Below are 20,982 nucleotides of genomic sequence, written 5' to 3'. Positions count from 1 at the left end.
TTTTCAATTAGGATGACATATTCTAAGTTAGAATCATGCATATTACTTTAATCAAAGAGCAGCTATAGGTTTTTAACTGTACTTTTCATTCCTGAGTCATATCTACAGGACGCGTTAGCTCTATGTGTTTCTCCACATTGAGATACTTCAGGGACTTTTTTAATGTGTGACAGCCATATCAGGTAAGTGCTCTATTTGCGGTGCAGTTATTTTGTATTAAAAGAAAAAGACCCAAGATACCATTGATAGCCATTGCTCTGTATAGAAATACTTCCTGGCCAGAAATTGCTGGATACCAGTAAGCAGTGTGAGGGAGTAACCTGGACAATTCAGGACAAAAAAAATAAGAGAGACCAGAAAAAAACTGGGCATGGGAAAGGGACTGCAGGGAACAGTGCCTGTGTAAACAGGCAGGGTGTGTCTTCTGGCATGCTTTGTTCCTAGCAGTGAAGAACCTGGGGCTGATGCTGACATAAAGCATGCCAGTAAGTCTAACACCTGAAGAAAGAGTACACATGCGAGTCACAAAAGCTTTTGTAAACTAAAATTGTTTGTTTTAGCTGCAGGAAGCAGAACTAGTGGCACACAGCCATTTTGCCTTGATTTTTCTGTGTTTTTCAAGAGAAAAGTCATCTCTTCTAACAGTTGTGTGAGTGTGACTCCTGCACTGAAACTGGCTGGGATGCTGTTAGCATAAGAAGATGCAGTTACATGGCTAGGAGAAAGAATCAGCATACATCAGTCCTGACCCAATAGCGACCTGCTTGCACAAGCGGCCTCAGATTTCTCTGAAGCCTTTAGGTCAATTGTTCAGTCTACCCTTGTAGGAACTGGGTTTGGCATGCTTTAGGAACAATGTGTTTAGTTTGAGCTGTCACCACCCTGGTTAACATTGTCCCAGTGTTATGAAAGGTGGAATGACTGGGAAGCCAGGGGAGCCCCTGATCAAGATGAATCATTGTGCAAAGGTAGTGTAACTTCCAGGAAAGACTGAGGCCATCAAAGAACAGGGAGTGGAGTGGAGGAGGACACGGTGAGAATGAAATATTTATGGCAAAAGTAAAAGAATGCTTTCAACTACTTGTTCAGTCTAATTGCATCCTTACAAATATGAGTTCAGTGGAAAAAATATGGCAGAGATTCATTACAGAACAAGCATCTGCTTGGTGAAGTCATTTTTCTAGTGCACTGATGATCCGTTCAAGCCATAATACTCTGCTCTTTTGTACTTAAGAATCACCAAGTGAAGATGGTGAAGAAAGAAAAAATGTTTGAAGAAAATCATTGACAACTCGCAGCTCGATTGCACTCAACAACTGAGTCAGGAACTGGATGGCAAATACAGTTTATAATACCACATGTTAACCAAGTTCATCAGAAATGTGAGTAACAAATTTGATAATCTTTGTTTAAGAACAAACAGGACTGAATTTAAATCTCCCGATAACTGTGCTCAGGATTTCTTAAGAACAGTCCTAGTGTGAAAGAGAAGTTTCTGCTTTGATAAACAATCTCTTCATGTGTAGTTACTCCACATCCAAAGTAATTCATTAGATAAGAGAATTCACTGTACCTGATGATGATGTCTAAGTAAGACTTAATGGTAAATAGAGTTTATGTCTGATGTAAATATGTGTTCTAGTATTTTCCCCTTCCCAGCCTCCTGTATCTGCCAGCTCTTGTCCTGGCTTTCCTTGAAGCTCATTCTTAATTGACCTGTTGATTCACATCATAGAATTTTGCAGATCTATTGTCCCTTTTATCTTTACAACCTCCTAATTAATCTCCTTCTTTAATGAAATAATCAGTGATGCCAGAATCAGGTGAGTCACTTAAGAAAAAAATGCACATTCTGTTCTCTGTCTGGCTATGTGTTCAGGTATTGCAAAATTCACACTCAGCCTGATAAAAAGGAGTGCACGGTGTACATTATGGCACAGTCCTAACAGCCCCATTTGTGAATCTTCCTCATTTCAGCAGCTCCCTTACTGACCTATGGCACCTGATTAACTATCACATCATATAATAAAATCACCGAACAGTTTGGGTTGGAAGGGACCTTAAAGCCCATCTAGTACCAACCCCTGCCATGGGCTGGCTGCCTCCCACCAGCTCAGGCTGCCCAGGCCCCACCCAACCTGACCTTGAGCACCTTCAGGGATGGAACATCTATTGCTTCTCTGGTCATCAGTGCCAGAGCCTCACCACCCTCTGAGTAAACAATTTCTTCCTAATATCTAAATCTTTAAATTTGAATGTCCCCTGTTTTAGTTTAACAACAGTAAAGTCAAAGTGAAGTGTCTTTTTCAGAAGCTCAAATTCAAAATCAATGCTAGGATGCATAAGACTAGCTAACTGTAAATGAAAGCAGGTGTGAACTGAGTGCTTTCAGATACTCCTTGTTTTGCTGGAACAAAGTGAGGCTGGGCAGTGGAGGAGACCTGCATGCAGCCTAACACCAACCTATTCACTACAGCCATGTACCCATGTGGTGTGGATGGCTTCTTTACACAGCTCTTCCATTTCATATGGCTTTCAAAAATGGAGGTAAATGCAATTCAAGGCCCCAGGCAGAACTGACCAGCTGCGATTCCGTTTGTATATTGGCAGTGACGCTGGGTCTGGAAGTATCTGAATGGCAGCAGGGCAGTGTGCAGGGGGACAGGCACCTCGTCAGTACTGGGAACTCTGAGGCGGCCTACAACAGAGCCTAAACACAAGACCTTGATGGTGAAAAAAGCTTAAGCAGAAATGCAAGCAACTCTAAACTGACTGGAAAGCGGAGCGTGCACTTTGACACACACACTGTGTGCCTGCAGGATGGGGAACAGGAGCTGGTTGGAGTTGACTTTCCTGATTTATTGCTTAAGCCTGAATTACTTATGCTTTTTAGGTAAAAAATCTTGCCTATGGGAATGTTGCTCATAAACACCTATTTGCAGGATCAGGGACGGTTCAGCAGAAAACAGGATTTACTCAAGCTGCATTTAACATTTGTAGTATCCCAGTTAATCCTAAATGTTGCAAGCTGTAGTGGACTATTTCTTTTTGCCTAGTTGTTCTTTTCCACTCTATATCCTGATTTTCTACTCTAAAGCAGCTTATGCCCATTCACTTGCAATGCTGACATTCAAAATTATGCCTGGCTGACAGCAGCAAAACTTCATTTAGCCTTCTCCTCAATGTAAGAAATGTGTTTGGGACAAAAAGATTTAGTAGCAAAATTCAGTATGTTCTGTTGATTCTTTCATTGTTCCATTGTTGTTTTTCCCCTTGTGTTCAAATATTTTGAGATAAGATGCACACCAGCACCTGCTTGTTCCCTCTGGGAATTGCTTTCCCTGTTTAAATGACTGTTTCTGCCTGCCTGAGCAGACACCTTGGAGGTCAGCATGCAAGAACCAAGCAATTCAGAATTCTTACCCATACTACTCTGTTAATCTGTTACCAGGATGCTGATTTAACAAAAACGCAATGGTATTAAAACTGTTTTCATTATTTCCCTTCTCAAAGGAGAACCTGAAAGTCATTAGTCAGACTGCAGGCTTGATGGCTGACTTGACATTGTTAAATGAAATCAAATAAGCTAATGCTCCTGTAACTACAGCTACAGATCTTTAACACTGAGATAATCTGTTAACTGCCTCTACTAGTTTTGTGAATACATCTTTTATTATCTTAGTCAAGGCCAAATTACTGAGCCAAAAAAAGCACAACTGGGAGTTGGGAGACATCGGCTCATTTCACCGTCTGTCAGCTGTTGTTGCAAAGGAATCTGTTTGCCCCAGTTCCATACCAGAGAAACAATAACAGTAATTTTTCTGTTTTTCCTGTGTTTAGATTTAAGCTGCCTTTTGCTACATGTTCACCATCTCTGACACACTGGTGGTGATCTGATATTACTCTTGCCATGTTTCATCAACAGGGTTGATGTCTCATCATCACTGTTGGGTTCCCCAGGATCCAACAAGGTGCCAGAGTTTAGGAGGATTGCAAGCTAAAGTGGCTGTAAGTGATATTCTGAGCACTCTGAATGCATGCAGCATACCTCTAAAACGGGATCAAGAATCCACAATTAACGTTTCATTCCAGTTAAATATTACAAATCTAAAGTAGGAGCGTGGTGCCTTTCTCACTTCTTTTGAAGCAATTCCAACTTCTCTCCCAAATGTTTAAGGCACTGATTAAATCTGCTCAATGGGGCAAATAAAGAGGCGCTATGTGATCTAACAGACCAGCACTGACTGCCTGTTGTGACTCCCATGATCCCTGTTGGATAAGAAAACAAGCTGGGTATTGTTCTATGTGGCAGGCTGGCCATTTAGTTTGTGTTGTGTAAAACATGGCATATTTCTTCTGCCCCTGCAGGTGAGTAGGTTTCTTCCAGAAAAAATGTCTGAGAGAAAAAGGAAGGGATATGCTGCTGCTCTCCTTGACAGGACAAAGATATCCTTGTGTGGGAAACAACATTCATCCCTATGTCAAATAGACATGTTTATTGGAATAGAGTATTTAAATCTCTGCATGTAAGTCTGAACTGAGCTAACAACTTCATTCCTGTTGAAAAAGAAAAGTATTATCATATACTACCATGTATTTCTGATTTTCCAACCACATAAAAATATTCATATACCTATTTCTGACAAAAATTGGTGTCCAGTATTAATCCTCTTAGTGGATTCAGTGAAGATGTGTGGAATAATGACAACTCCAGATTAGATTTTTATGTACATGAGAGAACCACTGAAGTAAAATCCCCAAATCTTGGACATGCCCAGTGTCTGGATGAAGTTCAATATATGGCCAGAATAATAAAGTTGAATATTGAGATGAAGACTTTATTTTGGGAGGTAGAAGAGGGCAGTGGTAGAATATATCAAGTTACAAAATGACCTTCATTTACTCATTTCCCTTTATTCTGGTAAGGATTCTGATTTAATTTGAAGTCTTGGGATTCATGCATGCACAAATTACTATGATTAGATGTGTCTGTTTTAGATTAAGTGCAGCTTACTTCGCAGAGACATAGATGGAAACCAGCAGCCCTAACAAGGATGACAGGAATTACAGATCATCCTGAATGCAATCACACGGCATGTGCTAGATAACCAGGGAATCATGCCTAGCCAACGTGGGTTCATGAAAGGCAGGTTGTGCTTGACCAGCCTCATCTTCTCCTATATGAGGTGACCCACCTGGTTTAGCAAAACCATGTGCCAGGTCCTGCACTTTAGTTACAACAAACCCAAGTGATAGTATAGGCTTGGGGTAGAGTGGCTGGAAGGTTGTATGGAGAAAAAGGATCTGGGGGTGTTAGTCAATGTTATGCTGAACGTGAGCCAGCGATGCACACAGGTGGCCAAGAAGGCCAGAGGCATCCAGGGTTGCATCAGAAATAGAGCACCCAGTGGGAGCAGGGAAGCGATCTTTCCTCTATCAGCTCTGGTGAGGCTGCATCTCGAGTACCAAGTTCAGCTTTGGGCCCTCACTATAAGTACGTCACTGAAGCCCTGGAACATGTCCAGAGAGTGGCAGTGAACCTGTGAAGGGTCTGGAGCACAAATCTTATGGGGAGCAGCTGAGGGAACTGGGATTGTTCAGTCTGGAGAAGAGGAGGCTCAGGAGAGACCTTTTCATCATCTACAACTCCCTGAAAGGAGGCTGTGATGAGGTGGGAGTTGTCTTCTTCTCCCAGGTAACAGCGATAGAATGAGTGGGAATGGCCTCAGGTTATTCCAGGGGAAGTCCAGGTGGGCATTAGGAAAATCTCTGAAGGAGTCACCACTGGCACAGGCTGCCCAGGTAAGTGGTGGAGTCACTGTCCATGGAGGTGTTCAAGAAACGTGGAGATGTGGTACTTAGGAACATTGTTTAGTGGGCATTTTTAGTGGTAAGTTGGACTAGATGATCTTAGAGGTCTTTTCCAGCCATTGTGATTCTATGATTACATGAATGCATTAAAAAAAAAAAGGAAGTAGAAGGTGATTTCACCAATGCTGTCATCAGCATTTTCCCTAAGGAAAAATAAACAAAGTAAAATCAGCTATCATTTATTTCATTTTTTTACATGGGCATACAGCTTATATATGTAAGCATGTGTTCTATAGGTTAAAAACACATGGCCCAAAGGTGCTGCAAAGATGTTCAGAGCTGTGAAATCTGACAAAGGGGGTGACTGTTGTGCTGCTGAGTTGATGGTGATGCCATTTGTAATATATTTCATAATGGTGCTACTTCTTATTACATCCTAGACACAATGATGAATCAATTTTAAGAGTTAGTTAGCCAGTCTTTAACGTAAAGGTACAGGATACTTTTTTCCTTCTTATGAAAATGCATTTTTTGTTTCTAGTGATTTATCAAACAGGATTACTTCCTATTACTACTTGTCTGAAGATACTCTTAACCCTTCTGAAGTAGAAATGCATGATGTAAGAAAAGGATTGTAGCAGCCTAGAGATGGAAATATGTATGTATGCTGTGTGCAGGCTCTTGTTTGTTGCTGGTATAAATGCACAGCTGATGGTGATTGTGTTGAAAAACAGTGTTTTGTAACTGAGAACTTGCTTTACCAAATTATGTTCTTGTGCTTTTTGTATCTCTTACAGTTTTCACAGAAATAAATACTTTGAGTGACCTACATATAATAACCCTTATAAAACCAGGCCTGTCAATAAAATACATCCCTGGCTTATCTAGGTGCCATTGAGGTTAACTGTATCTTTGGGTAATCTTTAACCTGAAAACATGTGGAACTACAACAGGTTTTGTAACAAAGCAGCTTCTATAAAAATAGCTGAGTTGAAAGGAAGTAGTTAACGCTTTCTTGTCTAAATCATCCACTACTAAATGTTGATGAAATGTAACTGTCTTCTTCCTTCTTCTTCCTTTTTTTTTTCTTCTTTCAAATTTAAAGATAGGTACTGCAAGAGTAAACTTTCCAATACTCTGAACCTGCTCACACTTAAGAATGGTACTTCTTGAAGCAGCATGGATCCTCTGTGCTGTCTATATGTCTCCAGCTGGTACCATCATATCGGTAAGCATTAATGTGTTACCTATCAGTTATCAGAATGAATCAAAGGCAAGCCAATCACTTCCATAAATCAACAGTGTTTTCATAGAATCACAGAATGGTTTAGTTTGGAAAAGACCTTAAAGATCACTCAACTCCAACCCCCTGCTGGGAGCTGGTTGCCACCCACCAGCTCAGGCTGCTCAGGGCCCATCCAGCCTTGTGCATCTCCAAGGCTAGGGCATATATTACCTTGACATCTTCCCTGCAGATAAGGGCATGTGGCTGCTATTAGGTCTCCCCACAGCCATCTCTTCTCCAAGCAGAAGCAACTCCGGGTTGTCTGCTTCTTCTCACAAAGTACTGCAACCTTGACTGTCCTGGGACCTTCTCCTAAGCCCAGTCCAAAGTTAGGAGCCAAAGTCCTTCCAGCACAGGGTCAAAGCCAGGCACAGCATTCCAGCTTGAACCTTAGGATTACAAAGTGTAGGAGCGCAATCACTGCCCTCCAACCACTGGCTGTGCTCCTGTTAGAACAACTCAAGATGCTCACAGCTTTTTTCCAGTTTTCAAGAAACCGTGCAGAAACTGCATCCAGGATAAGCACTAATCAAAAGCAGTTTCATTTTGTTTTCTTCTTGAGCAATGTTTCCCATAAACCAGCTGGTTTTGCTTGAATACCATTTGAAACAAGCAGCTGACCAGCCAAACCTCCTTAAAGAGCACCTGCGTTAGATCAGATCCAGGAGTTATACCGAGGGAGACATTACCACTTTAAATTTCGAGCCGTGCAAGGCCTGATACAAATACTCTGGGCTTTTCAGCGTTCGCCCTCCCGCTCCACCACCATCGCCGAGCTCGGGTCAGCCGCTCCGCGGGGGAGCTGCGGGCGGAGCCGTGACGCACGCCGGGCTCCGCACCCCCGTGGCCGTGCCCCTTCCCGGTCCCTGCTTTGTTCGGGGGCGGCGGCGCTTCCCGGCCGCACCCGCCCCGCGGCGCTGGGCTAAGAGCCGTGCTAAGCGCTGCGGCAGTGCAGAGAGGTTTCCAGGTGCTGCTGGGGCGTGTGCTCGTCTCGAAGGATTTCCTCCGGTGCTTCTGAAGGTATCTGTATTTTTGTCACGGGGATGCTTAATGATCGGAAGGGTCAGTGAAATAGAAAATCTCTCTCTTCGAGGATAGCCGGTTGTTACAAGTAACTCCTTCCGAAGGTGGGCTTATGGGGGAGTGCTGAGGCTGCGTGGTGATCTCAATGGCACCTGGGTGGGGCTGAGGCAGGATGCTTTGCACGACGTCCCCTGGGCTGTGCTGAGGGGCTCTGGGGGTCAGGGCAGTGTCTGTGTAAGGGAGGAGATACATCACTGCACCAGAAAATAATCTTATGTCAGCTTGCAGGTCATGCAGTTCCTTCTTGAGAAGCTGTTTTGTTAATTTTGACCAAAAAACCCACACCTGTTTAATTAGGTAAACCAGATGATTTTAAAGTATGCTGTTTTGTTTGGGTTTTTTTAGCAGTAAAGGTTAAAATCCAGTGTTTGAACAGTCTGAAATAATGCAGTGATGGGAAAGAGGTGCCACAAAGCTAGCTTGAGTGAACTAATGCTTGCCTTATGGCTATTTGGCTCCTAAAGTGTGTTTTCCAAACCACGTGCTTTCTCAGAAGAAAGGCCTGTTGGGGTCTGTAAGTGGCACTGTGCACAGTGTTTGCGTCTGGGGACACTTGTTAATGTGCTTCTGGCAGCATTTTGCGCAGCTGGGTCAGAGATGGAGCTGGTGGTCACGAATGGAGGCAGTGCCGCTTTCCAGATAGAAAGCAGAAGCCCTGCAGTTAAGTGAATTAAGGGGGTCTTGAAATCGGTTGCATCATCGCTGCAGACGTGCATCAGGGTAAGATCTAGAAACTGAGGCTGTGTAATGCAGTTTTGAAAAGGAGTAAGGGATGGAAAGATAGCGTGGGCATTGTGCAGCCCATTAAAAGGGGGTGGTCTCAGGGCAGTGTTCCCATTACAGTTCTCTAAACTGGAACTGCTTTGTTCTGACTTCCTTCAGAACAGATAATTCCACAATTTCCTTTCCAAAAGTTTTTTGCTGACCTTATCTGCCTGGGCTCAAACTTCCCCGAGAGGGAAAACTGCAATGCCTTGAACCTCAGTGCTGCTTCTATGGTACTTGTTAAGGATTTGAGAAAATAAAAACAGAGTGGGTGTGTTGTTGTTGGTTGACAGAGCTTAAGCTGTGGAAGCTCCTGAATTCAGCATGTCAGAGCAGAGGGGGAAGCCTGGGAGCTCCTGCCGTGCATGGAGGCAGGCAGCACAGTGCTTCAGGGTGCAGGCAGTGGGGCTGTTGGGCCGGGTCACTTTCTCTCCTGAAGGCACAGAGCCTGTTCCCTTCCCTTCCACCACTAAATAGTGGCAGAGCTGGCTCTGCTTGGAAACGTCAGGTTGCCCAGTGATCCAGAAACCATTTCATAAGTGTCATTACTGGAACCTGCCAGCAGAATCACTTCTGCTTTTCCCTGGGTAAACTGAACCCTGAGATGTCTCTCCTCTAGCAGGGGAGGATATTTATATCCCCTGTGAGCCCACAGCTATGAACTCCTATGCAAATCTCAGCCAGGAAAGGGCAGTGCTTGACCAGAACGGAAGAGGTCTTCCGGGCACATGGTCCTGTTCCCAGCCCTGGCTCCAAATAGCTCCAGTTGTGGGGCAGACCCGAAGCCCCAGCCAGGCCCCTCCTTTCCACAAGTATGTGCTATCACTGGGGCCTTGTCGCACCCAGCATGGCATCTGAAGGACCCTTACAATCTTGGCATAACTTGGGTTAGGAGGATTAAAAGCAACCGGTCTGTTCATTGCTACATTGCTGCCAGGTGGGAATTTCCCCGTGCATATGAGAATGGCTGAACAATCTATTGTGTAACACAATTGAGAAAAGTGAGATTTTGTTCCTTGTTCCTTTGGTTCTTCAGAATTTTACATAATTTCACCATCGATGAAATCACACGGATGAAAAGCATGGTGTGACTGGCAGTGCTGTGACAGCGTGGCTGAGTCACAGGTGGTAGAAGGAGTCTGGATAAAAAGCAATAGAAAAAGGATGTTAGTGAAAGAAGTGATGTCAGTGTTAGCGTCGTGTCTGATGAAACGGGAGGTGAATTTTGTAGAGTCATTGCTAGCTGGAAAGCACATCTCAGTATTTCTGAATCATCAGTCACACAGAGGGGCTGTAAGGAGAGAAAATATTGTGGACTGCTATGAAGGCTTTTTGTTGAATACATCATATGATTCTGCCTCTGTTCGACCTTTACTGAAGGGTTCAGTCGTAGTTCTTAGTACTTTGCAGAAGTTTTGATATGCAGAACATCTCACAGCTGATACGCTGAAACTTGCAAGAGACCCATTCATATATATATTTAAATCATCTTGAATTTGTGCATTCCCACAAGCTGGAAGTTTTATATTTTATATTAAAATATACTGTTATTAAATGTGACACACCAGATTATCAATAGCAAGAACAAGGTTACATAGTTTTAATGCATTATTTTTCTTGTATTTTTAAAAAAGATGCATTGTTTTAGATAACTTTTTATAAAAAAATCTATGCACATAATGGACTAGAATCCAATAAAAATACACAAAACAGCATGGTGTTTCTGTTAATAGGGTATGCTAGTAAAGAAGCAAAAGGATATAGAGAAGATCACTTTTAAAACTAATTTATTAAACAAAGAGGATGTTGTGTGTAAGCTGGGGGGTGAGCTGGATGCCACATCACCCCACAGCCATTCAGCATCCTCTTATAACACCAGCTTTTGCCGTGTGAATGAGAAACGGGAAATAACTGGGAAATTCCCAGCTTTGTATGAGTGTCTTTGCTGAACTGAACTAGCTGGATGAACTGTAACATAAATATTACCTAGGTTTCACTGCGTTCTTTTGCTTTTTCAACTCCTTTTAGAGACCCTAGAACAATAGAAAAAGGCAAACAGATGGCTGTTTTGGTGCTGACAGTGCGCTGTGGATGCTCATTCACCTGTGCAAAAGTCCACCTTTTATTATACATGAAGACAAATACTGCATATGTGATATCTGGCAGTGTCACATGAAAAGTGAAATAGCACAGAGACTGATTAGGTGGCATCGCAGATGCTTCAGGATTTACTCAAGCAGGTTTTATTGTATGCATTGATAACTAAACTAATTGCTCTGAAATTACCGTTATACTCGTTCATATGAATTGCACGATGACTTTGGATAGTTGCACAATGTCATCCTGTGTTGCAATGGAATATAACTGATGCTTTCCAACAAATTGGGCATGGTTTCAGGGTACACAAAGCAGAAGTGCAGCAGGCACAGGCAGTGAAGTGTTACTTTGTGTGGGAGGCCTGGCCCAGGATGAAGCTGAGATACTCAGTTCTTTTTAGCCTTTATTTCTGATTCAGCAGTTCCATGTAATTTAGACATTCAGATATCTTTTATTGCTAATTAATAGAGAATGGTGAGTGACCTTGGTGTGAAGTTTTATATTCAAAAACCAATAAATAAATATGTTGTTTTGCAGAACAGTTACAAGCAGATCCACCGCAATGCAAGGTGAGTAAAACAGGCCAGTGTTGTCTTGTGCTACAGTAAAGATAACATTCTTTCTTAAGTATCCAAGCAATGTTAGTTTAGATATAAATTTGCCTGATAATTTTAGGAAAGATGTCTGAATGTTTTGAATTCAAACATTAAAATTTAATAATTTACAAAACATGTTTTCAAATCTTGAAACTCCTTTAGATTATGCTGCGCTTTAATACACACGTTTTATGTAAGTAAAATCAAGCTCATTATGTGGTTTTTGTTGTTCAGGAAACAGCAGCTTAATTTCTGTACACCTGTTCTGAAAAATTAAGGCAGTGTTGGGGATCTTTTCCCCCTGTGTGTGAGAGGAGGTAAATGAGAGCAGTACTAAAAGCGTATGTTGCATTCTTACAGCACATAACCCGCCACCGGCACCTGGATTCTCCAATACTGGCTATGCACCAGGAAACCAGCCCCCCTATGGCCACCCGCAGTATGCAGCTGGGACTTACTATGGTAGGTTGCCTGGCTATAGATCTGCTGTTTGTTTAGGAGGTGTGCATGGGAAGCAGGAGGTTTCATCAGGGCAGCCATCTCTGATTTACAGCTCTGTATTAATTCTGTAACGTTTCTGTTAATATCTGTTCAGGTCATACTCTTTCCTTCTCAGTGCTACGTGTTTGTGTGTGCTGAGCAGTGCCAGCAGTTGAGGAAGTCTGCAACTGTTCCTCAGTGGTCGCTGGGGTTGAGTTTGTTAGGGAAGTGTTAGTGATGCAACACAATTAATGCATGGCAGCTTCCTGCTGATTACCAGATTATTATTAAGTGCTATGTCAGTCCTCCAGCTTCTTTTTCTCTGGTGATCCAAAACTGAAGGGCTGTTCACCTCTCACAGTTCTGTCGTTTGCGCAGATCCTGTTTCTTTTCCTGTTGCTGAACTTTGCATGTGGTTTTACCTTCCATTTGTTTCCTCTTTTTTAATCTCGTTTTCTGCTCCCCATTCAGAACAGAGCACTCACAAATAGCTTATCACAGAACTGCTTACCGAAGAGCCGGATCACACTGAACAGTATCTAACAGGCTCCAGGCATAAATTATTTATAAAGAGCAAAGTGTTTGGCTTAAGTTTCTGTGCTGCGGGTACATTAAATGTTGTGCATCTTTCAGTGAGGAAATACAAGTTCTGTGAGTGCGCAGCCTTCAAGGAATGAACACGTGCTCCAAAGGCCAGGGAGTGACTGTTTTATCTGAGTACAGCCTGTGTTAACACACACTGATAGCCATCAGCTCTGCAGGAGGGTGGGTCCTTATCTGCGGTGTGCAGTGCTGCTATTGAGGGGCTGTATGCCGCACCTACATGCGCTGCATGGTTTATGGCAGCAGCATCATCATTCACATGAAGCAATTCGTGTTTTATAACACAGCATGATGCTAAGGGTAACCACGAGGTCTATGAGTCAGCATCTCTGGAACCAGTTGTCTTCGGACCTTTCTACGAAGGTATTCATGCTGGTTTCTCCTTGCAAACTCCTGCGGGCTTCTGAGCAACATACAGAACGGTTCATCGGACCGGAGCTGTCATCAGCCGGTCGTGACGGCGTTAAACAGGGGCAGCCCGCATTTCCCGTTCCGCAGCTGCTGGAACAGACGTCAGCGCCCTCCCGGCACGGGGCTGCGGGCGCCACCTGCGGGCGTCTCCGTGTGCATAGTATTTCTATTAGTATAGAATATTAGTATTGCTCAAGAGAGACGCCTTTGTTTATTTCATTTGGTTTTGTCTGGTGAGTTTAGAACATCCCAGTATGTTCTTTCTTGAGAGTTGCAATATCCCTAACTGAAATACGTTGTAGGTATGAGAATCTGCATGGTTACAATTAATGTGTATGACGTTTCTTTTTTTCTTTTGAAGATCCACGATGCAGTTCTTTTTTCAAGACCTCAGTTCCCAAACTGCATCTCTCCTTTCCCTTCAGGCACTCCTGCAGCAGGGCCCTATGCTTTCCAGGCACAGCCCATGGGAATCCCATCTGGAGCTGCTGTTCCACCCATCCAGAACCAGCCTCCCGGAGCCATCTGGATGCCTATCCCTCCTCCTCTTCCCAACTGCCCTCCTGGACTGGAATATCTCACACAGGTACCTGCAGCCTTCATCCTTCCCCAGAGAATCGGTGGTCACCTGAGAAGCAGCCTGCATCTGTGAGAAAGCTAGAAAACACATCTGTCTTTATTGCAGTTGCATGAGTTGCTGCTTTTGGGCTGCTTTGTGAGGCCTCTTTTAATGTGAGTGATGCACATTTGAGTATGGACATGCCTGTTATGGCCAGAGCACTTTGGGGGATACCCACTCCTGCCAAGTGTGATGCTAACAGACAGTGGGCACAGAGCATATCTTTCCTATTTCTGAAGCTACTGTTTGTTAGATGTAATGCAGTTTGTCAAGATGCATTGCATATTTACGTATGCATGTACCTGTAGCACAATGTATGGGCTTGCTTCTCTACATGATGCTTTCTTAGCGCCTCTAGTCAAACTTAATGAACTTAGAAAATGTTCTTAGCAAAATGAAAATTGCTCCCATGTTGCAGTGTGTATCACAGGAAATATCCTTCGTGAAAGCATAGTTTATCTTATCACTGGAAGCAAATACAAAGGTCATATGCTGACGTTTATGGTTGTGCATATTTCTCAGAAAATAAACCAATGCCAAACTTGGTGTTTCCTTTGTTTCACTCGGAGCTAAATGGTAGCTGAGCTTCTGCTTTAAAATTTTTGAACTTCCTCCTGGTGGTTCCTGCCCTTCTCTGTGCAGATTCCTGATGCAGGCATCTGGTGCGGGGATTTCAGACTCTGTAGTGTTACTGAGTCACACCAAGTCGTGAAGGGAGCACAGGCACGTTAGACTTGCATGCCTGTAACCAGACCAGTCTGGGTACAGCTTCCATTCTCTGATCTGGTGCTTGTAACACTGTTCTGCTAAACTGAGAGAGGGCAGGACAGGCAGACATGAGCCATGTCTGCAGCTTTGCTGGTAGTGATCAATCTCTAAACAACGTATTAATCATTAACACTGCATTATGAAATGAAAAAAACAATGCTTCTTGAAACTAGGTATCTCTGAGTTACAACTTGCTAACTATTTATTCTGTTTCATTTTTCAACCACGAACAGATTGACCAGATATTAATTCATCAGCAACTTGAACTTCTTGAGAGTAAGTGAAATGTTTTTATAGCAGAGAAATGTTTAAATCTAATAGTCCCAAGAACTGTAAAAATTTAGACCTTCTTTGACAAAGCTTCTTTAACGTCCCCTAATGGATCACCACTTCCGTGTTTCCTGCTTGTTATCATTTCAATTCCCACAGAACTTATGGAGGAGAAAAGGGAACAGAAAAACAGGAGGCTAGAAGAGGATTTTAAACTGCTTCTGTATACTGTAAGATAGACAGCAGTACTGTTATCTCAGTAGTCTTTGTAGCTGATTATAGATGAAGTCACAAATCTTCCATGTTATTCATGTGATTTTAGCTTTCCTTTTTTTCCTATTTAAATATCCAATGTCTGTTCTCACTACATCTAATTCCTTAGACTAGATTGCTGCTCTGAACTCACTTCCAGGTGATCTTGTTCTTTTAGTGAATTGAAGTGCTTTCCTTCTGCTTCCCTTACTCCATTCACTTTAAGAATATGAAAGTCATGTTTTCAATGTCTTTTGAACAGAATAAATAAAATGGAATGCCCAGCTTGGCTGACACCAAATGCTGTTACGTCTGCTTTCCATAATATTTCAAGGGTATTTTTGTTGAAGAAACTAATCAAAATTACAGCCCTGGCTCTTGCCATCTTCCATTTGTTTAGCTATGAATCTCAACTGTGAGGCTTTTTTGTATCTTTCTTGTTCCAAACATAATTGTGCCCTACGGAGCAATTTTTTGCTTCACAACACCTTCTGCTCTTCCCTAAGAAACTTTCTGCTGTGTGGCAAGGAATGGCGGTGCTTGATCTGGTAGCAGGCACCCATGGCTTGAGGGAAGGGAACTGATGGACATCTCTATGCTCTTTCCATGTCGCCATGCTCATGGTGGCTTGTTCCTTTTGAACTTCTGTTGGGCTGCTCTGCTTGAAGGCCCTTCCCCACTGCTCCTGCTGTCGGAGTTGCCTCTGACAGACTCCAGATGATGCCTTTCCAAGCAGTAGGTTAGGGTTAGCTTGGTGTTTGTATTATCTGTTGTTCATGTAGGTGCACATCAGGAACTAACTGTTCTGTTACTGTTTTTTTCCAGTTTTTATTGGATTGGAATCAAACAACAAATATGAAATCAAGAATTCATTGGGACAAAGGGTGTACTTTGCAGCAGAGGACACTGACTGCTGCACAAGGAACTGCTGTGGGCCAGCACGACCTTTCACCATGAAGATTATGGACAATCTGGGTCATGAGGTGATAAGGCTGGAGAGACCCCTCAGGTGTTCGTCATGTTTTTTTCCCTGCTGCTTACAGGAGGTGAGTCGCTTCTCACCACGAGGGATGAGATCTTCTTTGATATTAATGAATCTGGGGTGATGATTATGGACAGAGTCTCAAATCTGAGCCTTCTTAGAGCTATTACCGACAGATGCGTAGTAGCTGCACCCTATAAGGCCTTGACTTTGAGAAAGCTCAGAGTCTTTCCTTCACCTAGACATTTATCTTTCTACTTTAGACACATAGCTTATATATTCTGTAGCCTCAGGAGTATGCCATTGATTTCAGTGGAGGCAGAAGTTGCGTATTGGTTTTGGAATGTGTGTGCAGCTTTCTGAAATTGTTTGCCAAAAACCTACTGCAGCTTCATTGGAAAGCTGGGTTGTTATGGAAGAATAAGCTGTGTTTGGTATGCATATTAGTGTGGATTTTTGTCTAATGAACACCTTAAAGCATTAGAAACTGCTTCATGAGGGGATTTTCTTTTTCCTGTGAAGATAGAAGTTCAAGCACCTCCAGGAACACCAGTAGGTTATGTTGTCCAGAACTGGCATCCCTGCTTGCCTAAGTTTACTATTCAGGATGAAAAAAGAATGGATGTACTGAAAATTAGTGGCCCTTGTGTCGTCTGCAGCTGTTGTGAGGACGTTAATTTTGAGGTATGTAACACTAAGAATTGTTTGTATATATCTTCTTTCAAGCAGTATTTTGATAGTAGTCTGTTGCTTCTCTTATTACAAGACAACTGCACTGTGGTATATACAAAATAATTAAAACATAATCTTTTAATGCTGATATAGTCAATTAAGTTATCTAAGTAGGCAGATCCTTCTGGAAAAGCCTGCCAAACTTTCAGAAATTACGTCAGTGATCTGATTTCCATTCTCTTAATGGAAATTTGGTAGCAAAGTCTTTATTAATCCATGATGTTAGTCCCTAAAAGGAAAAAAAGTTGTATTAGCTGTTTATTAAAATGAGTTTCTACAACCACTTGTCCAGTCATTTAATAGTCATTCACTAACCAAGTAAGTCATGATTTAGACCTAAAATATACATTTGAATGACTGAAGAATTACAACTATTATTTAAAAAGAATACTAATTAACGTATTAGCATTTTCATACAAATTAACTAATAGATAAACTAACTAAACTTTGTTTAAAATGATACTGTAAATCGCTGAAGCGAGTTTAGTCTGATTTTATTTTGGGGGATTACACTTTCATAGAACTATGAACACTGGGTGTAACTTTAGGAAACAACGTTAAGAAAGGGCTAACCTCTCTTTTGGAATGAGAGAATGTAATTTGTTTAATTTTCCCCTGAGCCTTTCCTGATGCATGGCAGGATATAATAATTGACTCTGCTGGCTAAAAGACAGTACTCCCAACAGAGTGTGTGTACATGCACACGTACATGTTTGCATGTAAAAGCTGACTTCCAACACCAATGAAACACTGAATTCCCATCAGATTTAGAATTAAGTTGATGCCTGTGTTACTTCACTCTGACTTTCTGGTGGTCTGGCTTGTCTTTCAGTACTAATAGTCGCATTCAGTGACTGCATTACTTTAATAACACAATTTAAATCTTTCTGATGGATCTATAATTAAAAGAATTTGTGGATTCTTTAATAACTTCTTTTTTTAAATTTTATGTTGAAATAGGTGAAGACTTTGGATGAGGATGCTACTATTGGGAGGATTTCTAAGCAGTGGTCTGGGTTTTTGAAAGAAGCATTTACAGATACTGATAACTTTGGAGTCTCATTTCCAATGGACCTTGATGTAAAAATGAAAGCTGTCATGCTCGGTGCTTGCTTCCTTATCGTAAGTCTGTAGCTTACTGATATTTGAATATGAACTGACTTCATCTCAGTGTTTAAATTGTGTTGATAAAGGTTTTGATTTTGGGCTCCTTGAAGCGCTTGAGAGCTTTTGGTCAATTTCTTGTGTGTAAAACTAACCCTGGAGGGAATATTTTGGATAATAAGCTTATTCTAGTCTACATGAAGTGCTGACTACATTAAAAGGAGCTTTATACACAATCAGATTAACAAGCCCCATAAAAGACAACTTTACAGACTCATAAGCAGAGGCAAGCATGTTTATGTGGATGGTGAGACCAGAAAAGTAAAGAACAGCATTAGCCAGGAGGCCCAACCAAGGCTGGAACAGCCCACTGAGGTGGTGAACCACTGATAGGTGCTGCATCCAGTTCATCCTTCTTGGAAATACATGAAGCACCGAGATGAATAGGATTAAATACTCTCAGAGGGATCGTTTCTATGGGCAGAGTCTTATATGGGGGCAAAATACATCTAACTTCATACTGTCCTCATCAGCATTCTGACTCTGCCATGCTTGTGTTTCCACTTACCTGTGCAATTCAGCATCAGGCACTGCTTCAGAAGTGCTCTGTTTCTGTTTTGGTAGGGCTCTGGAAGGGCAGGAAGAGCTTGTTGCAGCATCTGCATTTGGAAAGTTCTCACCAGCTTTTACAGCCCTGCATATGGACCAGGTTTTCCTTAGCTGTGTGTGTTCAGGTGCAAGGATGTAGGTGAAGAGTAGGGAGTATGAAGAAGCATGGACCTCAGGCACAGAATATGGGGCTCCTCTTTGTAAAGATAGAGACCTTTATGGCAGAATCCAGTTTGAGGTAATATTGAAGGGACTTGAGTCAGGTTGAAGGAAGTTAGGATGGAAATCCTAAGTAAAGGAAACATGCCTTCTGCTAATGATAAAGTTAAACATCTCAGTCTTCTACCACTTTTTTTTTTCTCTTGTTGTGGATTCCTCGTTTTCTCTACAAGAGACTCAGGAATTAGGTTGGAGAGAGGTATTCCCAGCTGCTTCTTGTCATGTAAGGTTTCTGGGGAGTAATTGCTTTGAATACCTGCAAAAGTACCACAAACCAAGATCTAGATTTTAAAAGGATTGAGTTTGTTTGCTTTTTGTTTCCTTCCTAGGACTTCATGTTTTTTGAGAGCATTGGTGACAGCCATCAGCGAACGGGAGTGTGGCAGTGAAATCTAGAACTTTGTATTTAGAAGGAAGAAAATAAACCACCCACTTGCCAGAGGATTACAGAGCTCCAGTGAGAATGTGAGAGATGGACCTTTTGCACTTGTAATTATATTTCTATAAACTAAAAGCTTTATTGTCTAGCTTCTAGTTCTGTAATCTAATGACACTGTTGTATTCAAATAAGCACTTTTTGTCTGTACAGATAAATAATGTAATGTATAGAAATATATAGCAGCCTTTTTTCCAAGAAATTTGGAATTGTTGTATTAAAAACTTAATTCTTAAAAAAGAGATCTATTTCTTTGTTCAATAATAATATAAGCAGTCAGCCTAATAAAGAGGTTCTGATCGTTTCGTATGTATCCTTCTTTGGTAGTTTTGGCTTGGTGTTAGTATTCTGTTGTTTCCAGCTTACCAAGTATATACATTCAAAACAAAGTAATCTAAACAAACAGAACTATCAAAATACACTGTAAAAATTGTATTAATCTAGTTATGAGTCTGCTCTCATATGATTCATTTAGTTCCCTAATTTTGGCTCTTTTGAAACTTAAGGTTTTGATTTTCACCAACAGAAGCTAGAGGAGACTGTTAAAAAGAAGCAACCACAAGCATTTGTTCCTAATACTTGCTGAAAAGTATCTTGTCATCAATTTTTTATCAAGGGACCAATTTAAGAGTGAATGCAAATATCAGCAAGGTAATAGGAACCTTGGGCTAACGGGACATAACTAGGGGCCTATATTCATTCCTCCAGGTAACTCAGAATCTTGTGTTTCCAATATTGCTGTGCTTAGATGTTCAGTGTAAGGCCTGAAAGCACCTTCAGTCCAATCTGCATGCAAAATCAGACAAAAAACAATAACATCTGTCTCTCACATCAAACCATATAGGGAAAATATTTATTGTAAGAAAGAAGCTAAGCCTTGCAGATTTGCTTGAACTGGTATACTAACAGTAAAGAACTTCTGCAATCTTGAGTCGTTAAAGCACACAGGAACCACAGGAACTTTCCATCACCTGGCTAACTGGGTAGTTCTGGTACTGGTTCAACAGTTTTTTTGCCTTGCAAAATGCTTCACAATAGTCTTCTGTGAGGCTGAAAATATTACTCAAGAAGTCATAGCTAAAGGAATAACTCTTCTGTTCACCAAACAGTATGCTACCACTGTCGTGATCTTTACTATTTCTTAATGATATTTAATTGCAGAATGCTTATTCCTTTACTTTTTTCCAAGAACTCCAGGAGAGTTATGTTCACTTGTGCATTTCCAAAATCGGTTGTGCTAAATGCAGAATAGATCATTCTTTAAGCAGTCTGTCTTCATTTTGAAGAACCCACAGTAGTGTCCATATTTAATAAATAAACAGGTTCTAGAAATTCCCACTTTCATCCATCATACAGTAAGCAATACAATGATTCATTCCTTATCCATATTCAAAGCTTTGGAAAACATGAGAAGATTTTCAGCACACTGTATGTTATTCAATTCCATCTAGGTTAGAGAAAACTGTTACATAAAACCTTTACAAAGTGAGATTTGCAGATGGATTTCTCTTGTTTTGTTAATGACCTTTCCATCTGGATCATGCCTGTAAGATTTTCATCTCCAGCTGTACGGGAGTTGCAGTCATTTAATGAAACCCTAGGGTCTATATGTCAGAGAAAAACATAATTCATATGATGTTTCTCAGTAAAATAATGAGTAGATAGTTTGGGTTTCTCAGAAAATGAAATAATGAGAAATAGGGGAAAAAAAATTATCTACTCCTTCCAAAGTCTTAAAGCAAAATTGGTGTTTTGCTTCTTGATTGAAGAGAGAGGAGGGCCACTGTTTTAAAGTATAGTATGTTACAGCTTGTCTTCTGAAGATGTTTGAACTCAGGTGAGTTTTATAAAGGTGCTTTT

The 20,982-nt window shown here is 41.5% G+C and overlaps 1 protein-coding gene across 6 annotated transcripts; it reads left to right on the top strand.

The window, feature by feature from the left end:
• The first annotated feature begins 68 nt into the window (after positions 1–68).
• Positions 69–19,427, top strand: LOC107318198 (phospholipid scramblase 1). 6 transcript variants are annotated; one of them, XM_032446493.1, is made up of 13 exons: positions 69–182; positions 1,235–1,382; positions 3,926–4,008; positions 4,369–4,526; positions 6,921–7,039; positions 11,579–11,610; positions 11,998–12,099; positions 13,557–13,717; positions 14,752–14,794; positions 15,866–16,086; positions 16,545–16,706; positions 17,715–17,876; positions 19,016–19,427. In XM_032446493.1, the coding sequence occupies exons 6-13, from the start codon at positions 11,604–11,606 to the stop codon at positions 19,073–19,075; spliced, it is 918 nt and encodes a 305-aa protein (XP_032302384.1). In that variant the 5' UTR covers positions 69–182; positions 1,235–1,382; positions 3,926–4,008; positions 4,369–4,526; positions 6,921–7,039; positions 11,579–11,603; the 3' UTR covers positions 19,076–19,427. The 6 variants fall into 6 exon arrangements, with proteins under 6 accessions (XP_032302384.1, XP_015727225.1, XP_032302383.1 ...); XM_032446492.1 differs by lacking the exon at positions 69–182 and adding an exon at positions 2,611–2,837 and having other exon boundaries at positions 1,251–1,382; XM_015871739.2 differs by lacking the exon at positions 69–182 and having other exon boundaries at positions 248–1,382; positions 6,917–7,039.
• The last annotated feature ends 1,555 nt before the right edge of the window (positions 19,428–20,982 follow it).

The sequence above is a fragment of the Coturnix japonica genome, chromosome 9 (genome assembly GCF_001577835.2).
Source record: "Coturnix japonica isolate 7356 chromosome 9, Coturnix japonica 2.1, whole genome shotgun sequence".
NCBI lineage: Eukaryota > Metazoa > Chordata > Aves > Galliformes > Phasianidae > Coturnix > Coturnix japonica.
Note: the sequence above shows the minus strand (reverse complement) of the source record. Positions and strands in the feature narration are given on the sequence as shown.

Coding starts and splice junctions, on each gene's coding strand:
- LOC107318198 (XM_032446493.1), top strand. Junction 12,100..13,556: donor TGCAGCTGGGACTTACTATG/GTAGGTTGCCTG, acceptor CTTTCCCTTCAG/GCACTCCTGCAGCAGGGCCC. Junction 16,707..17,714: donor GTGAGGACGTTAATTTTGAG/GTATGTAACACT, acceptor ATGTTGAAATAG/GTGAAGACTTTGGATGAGGA.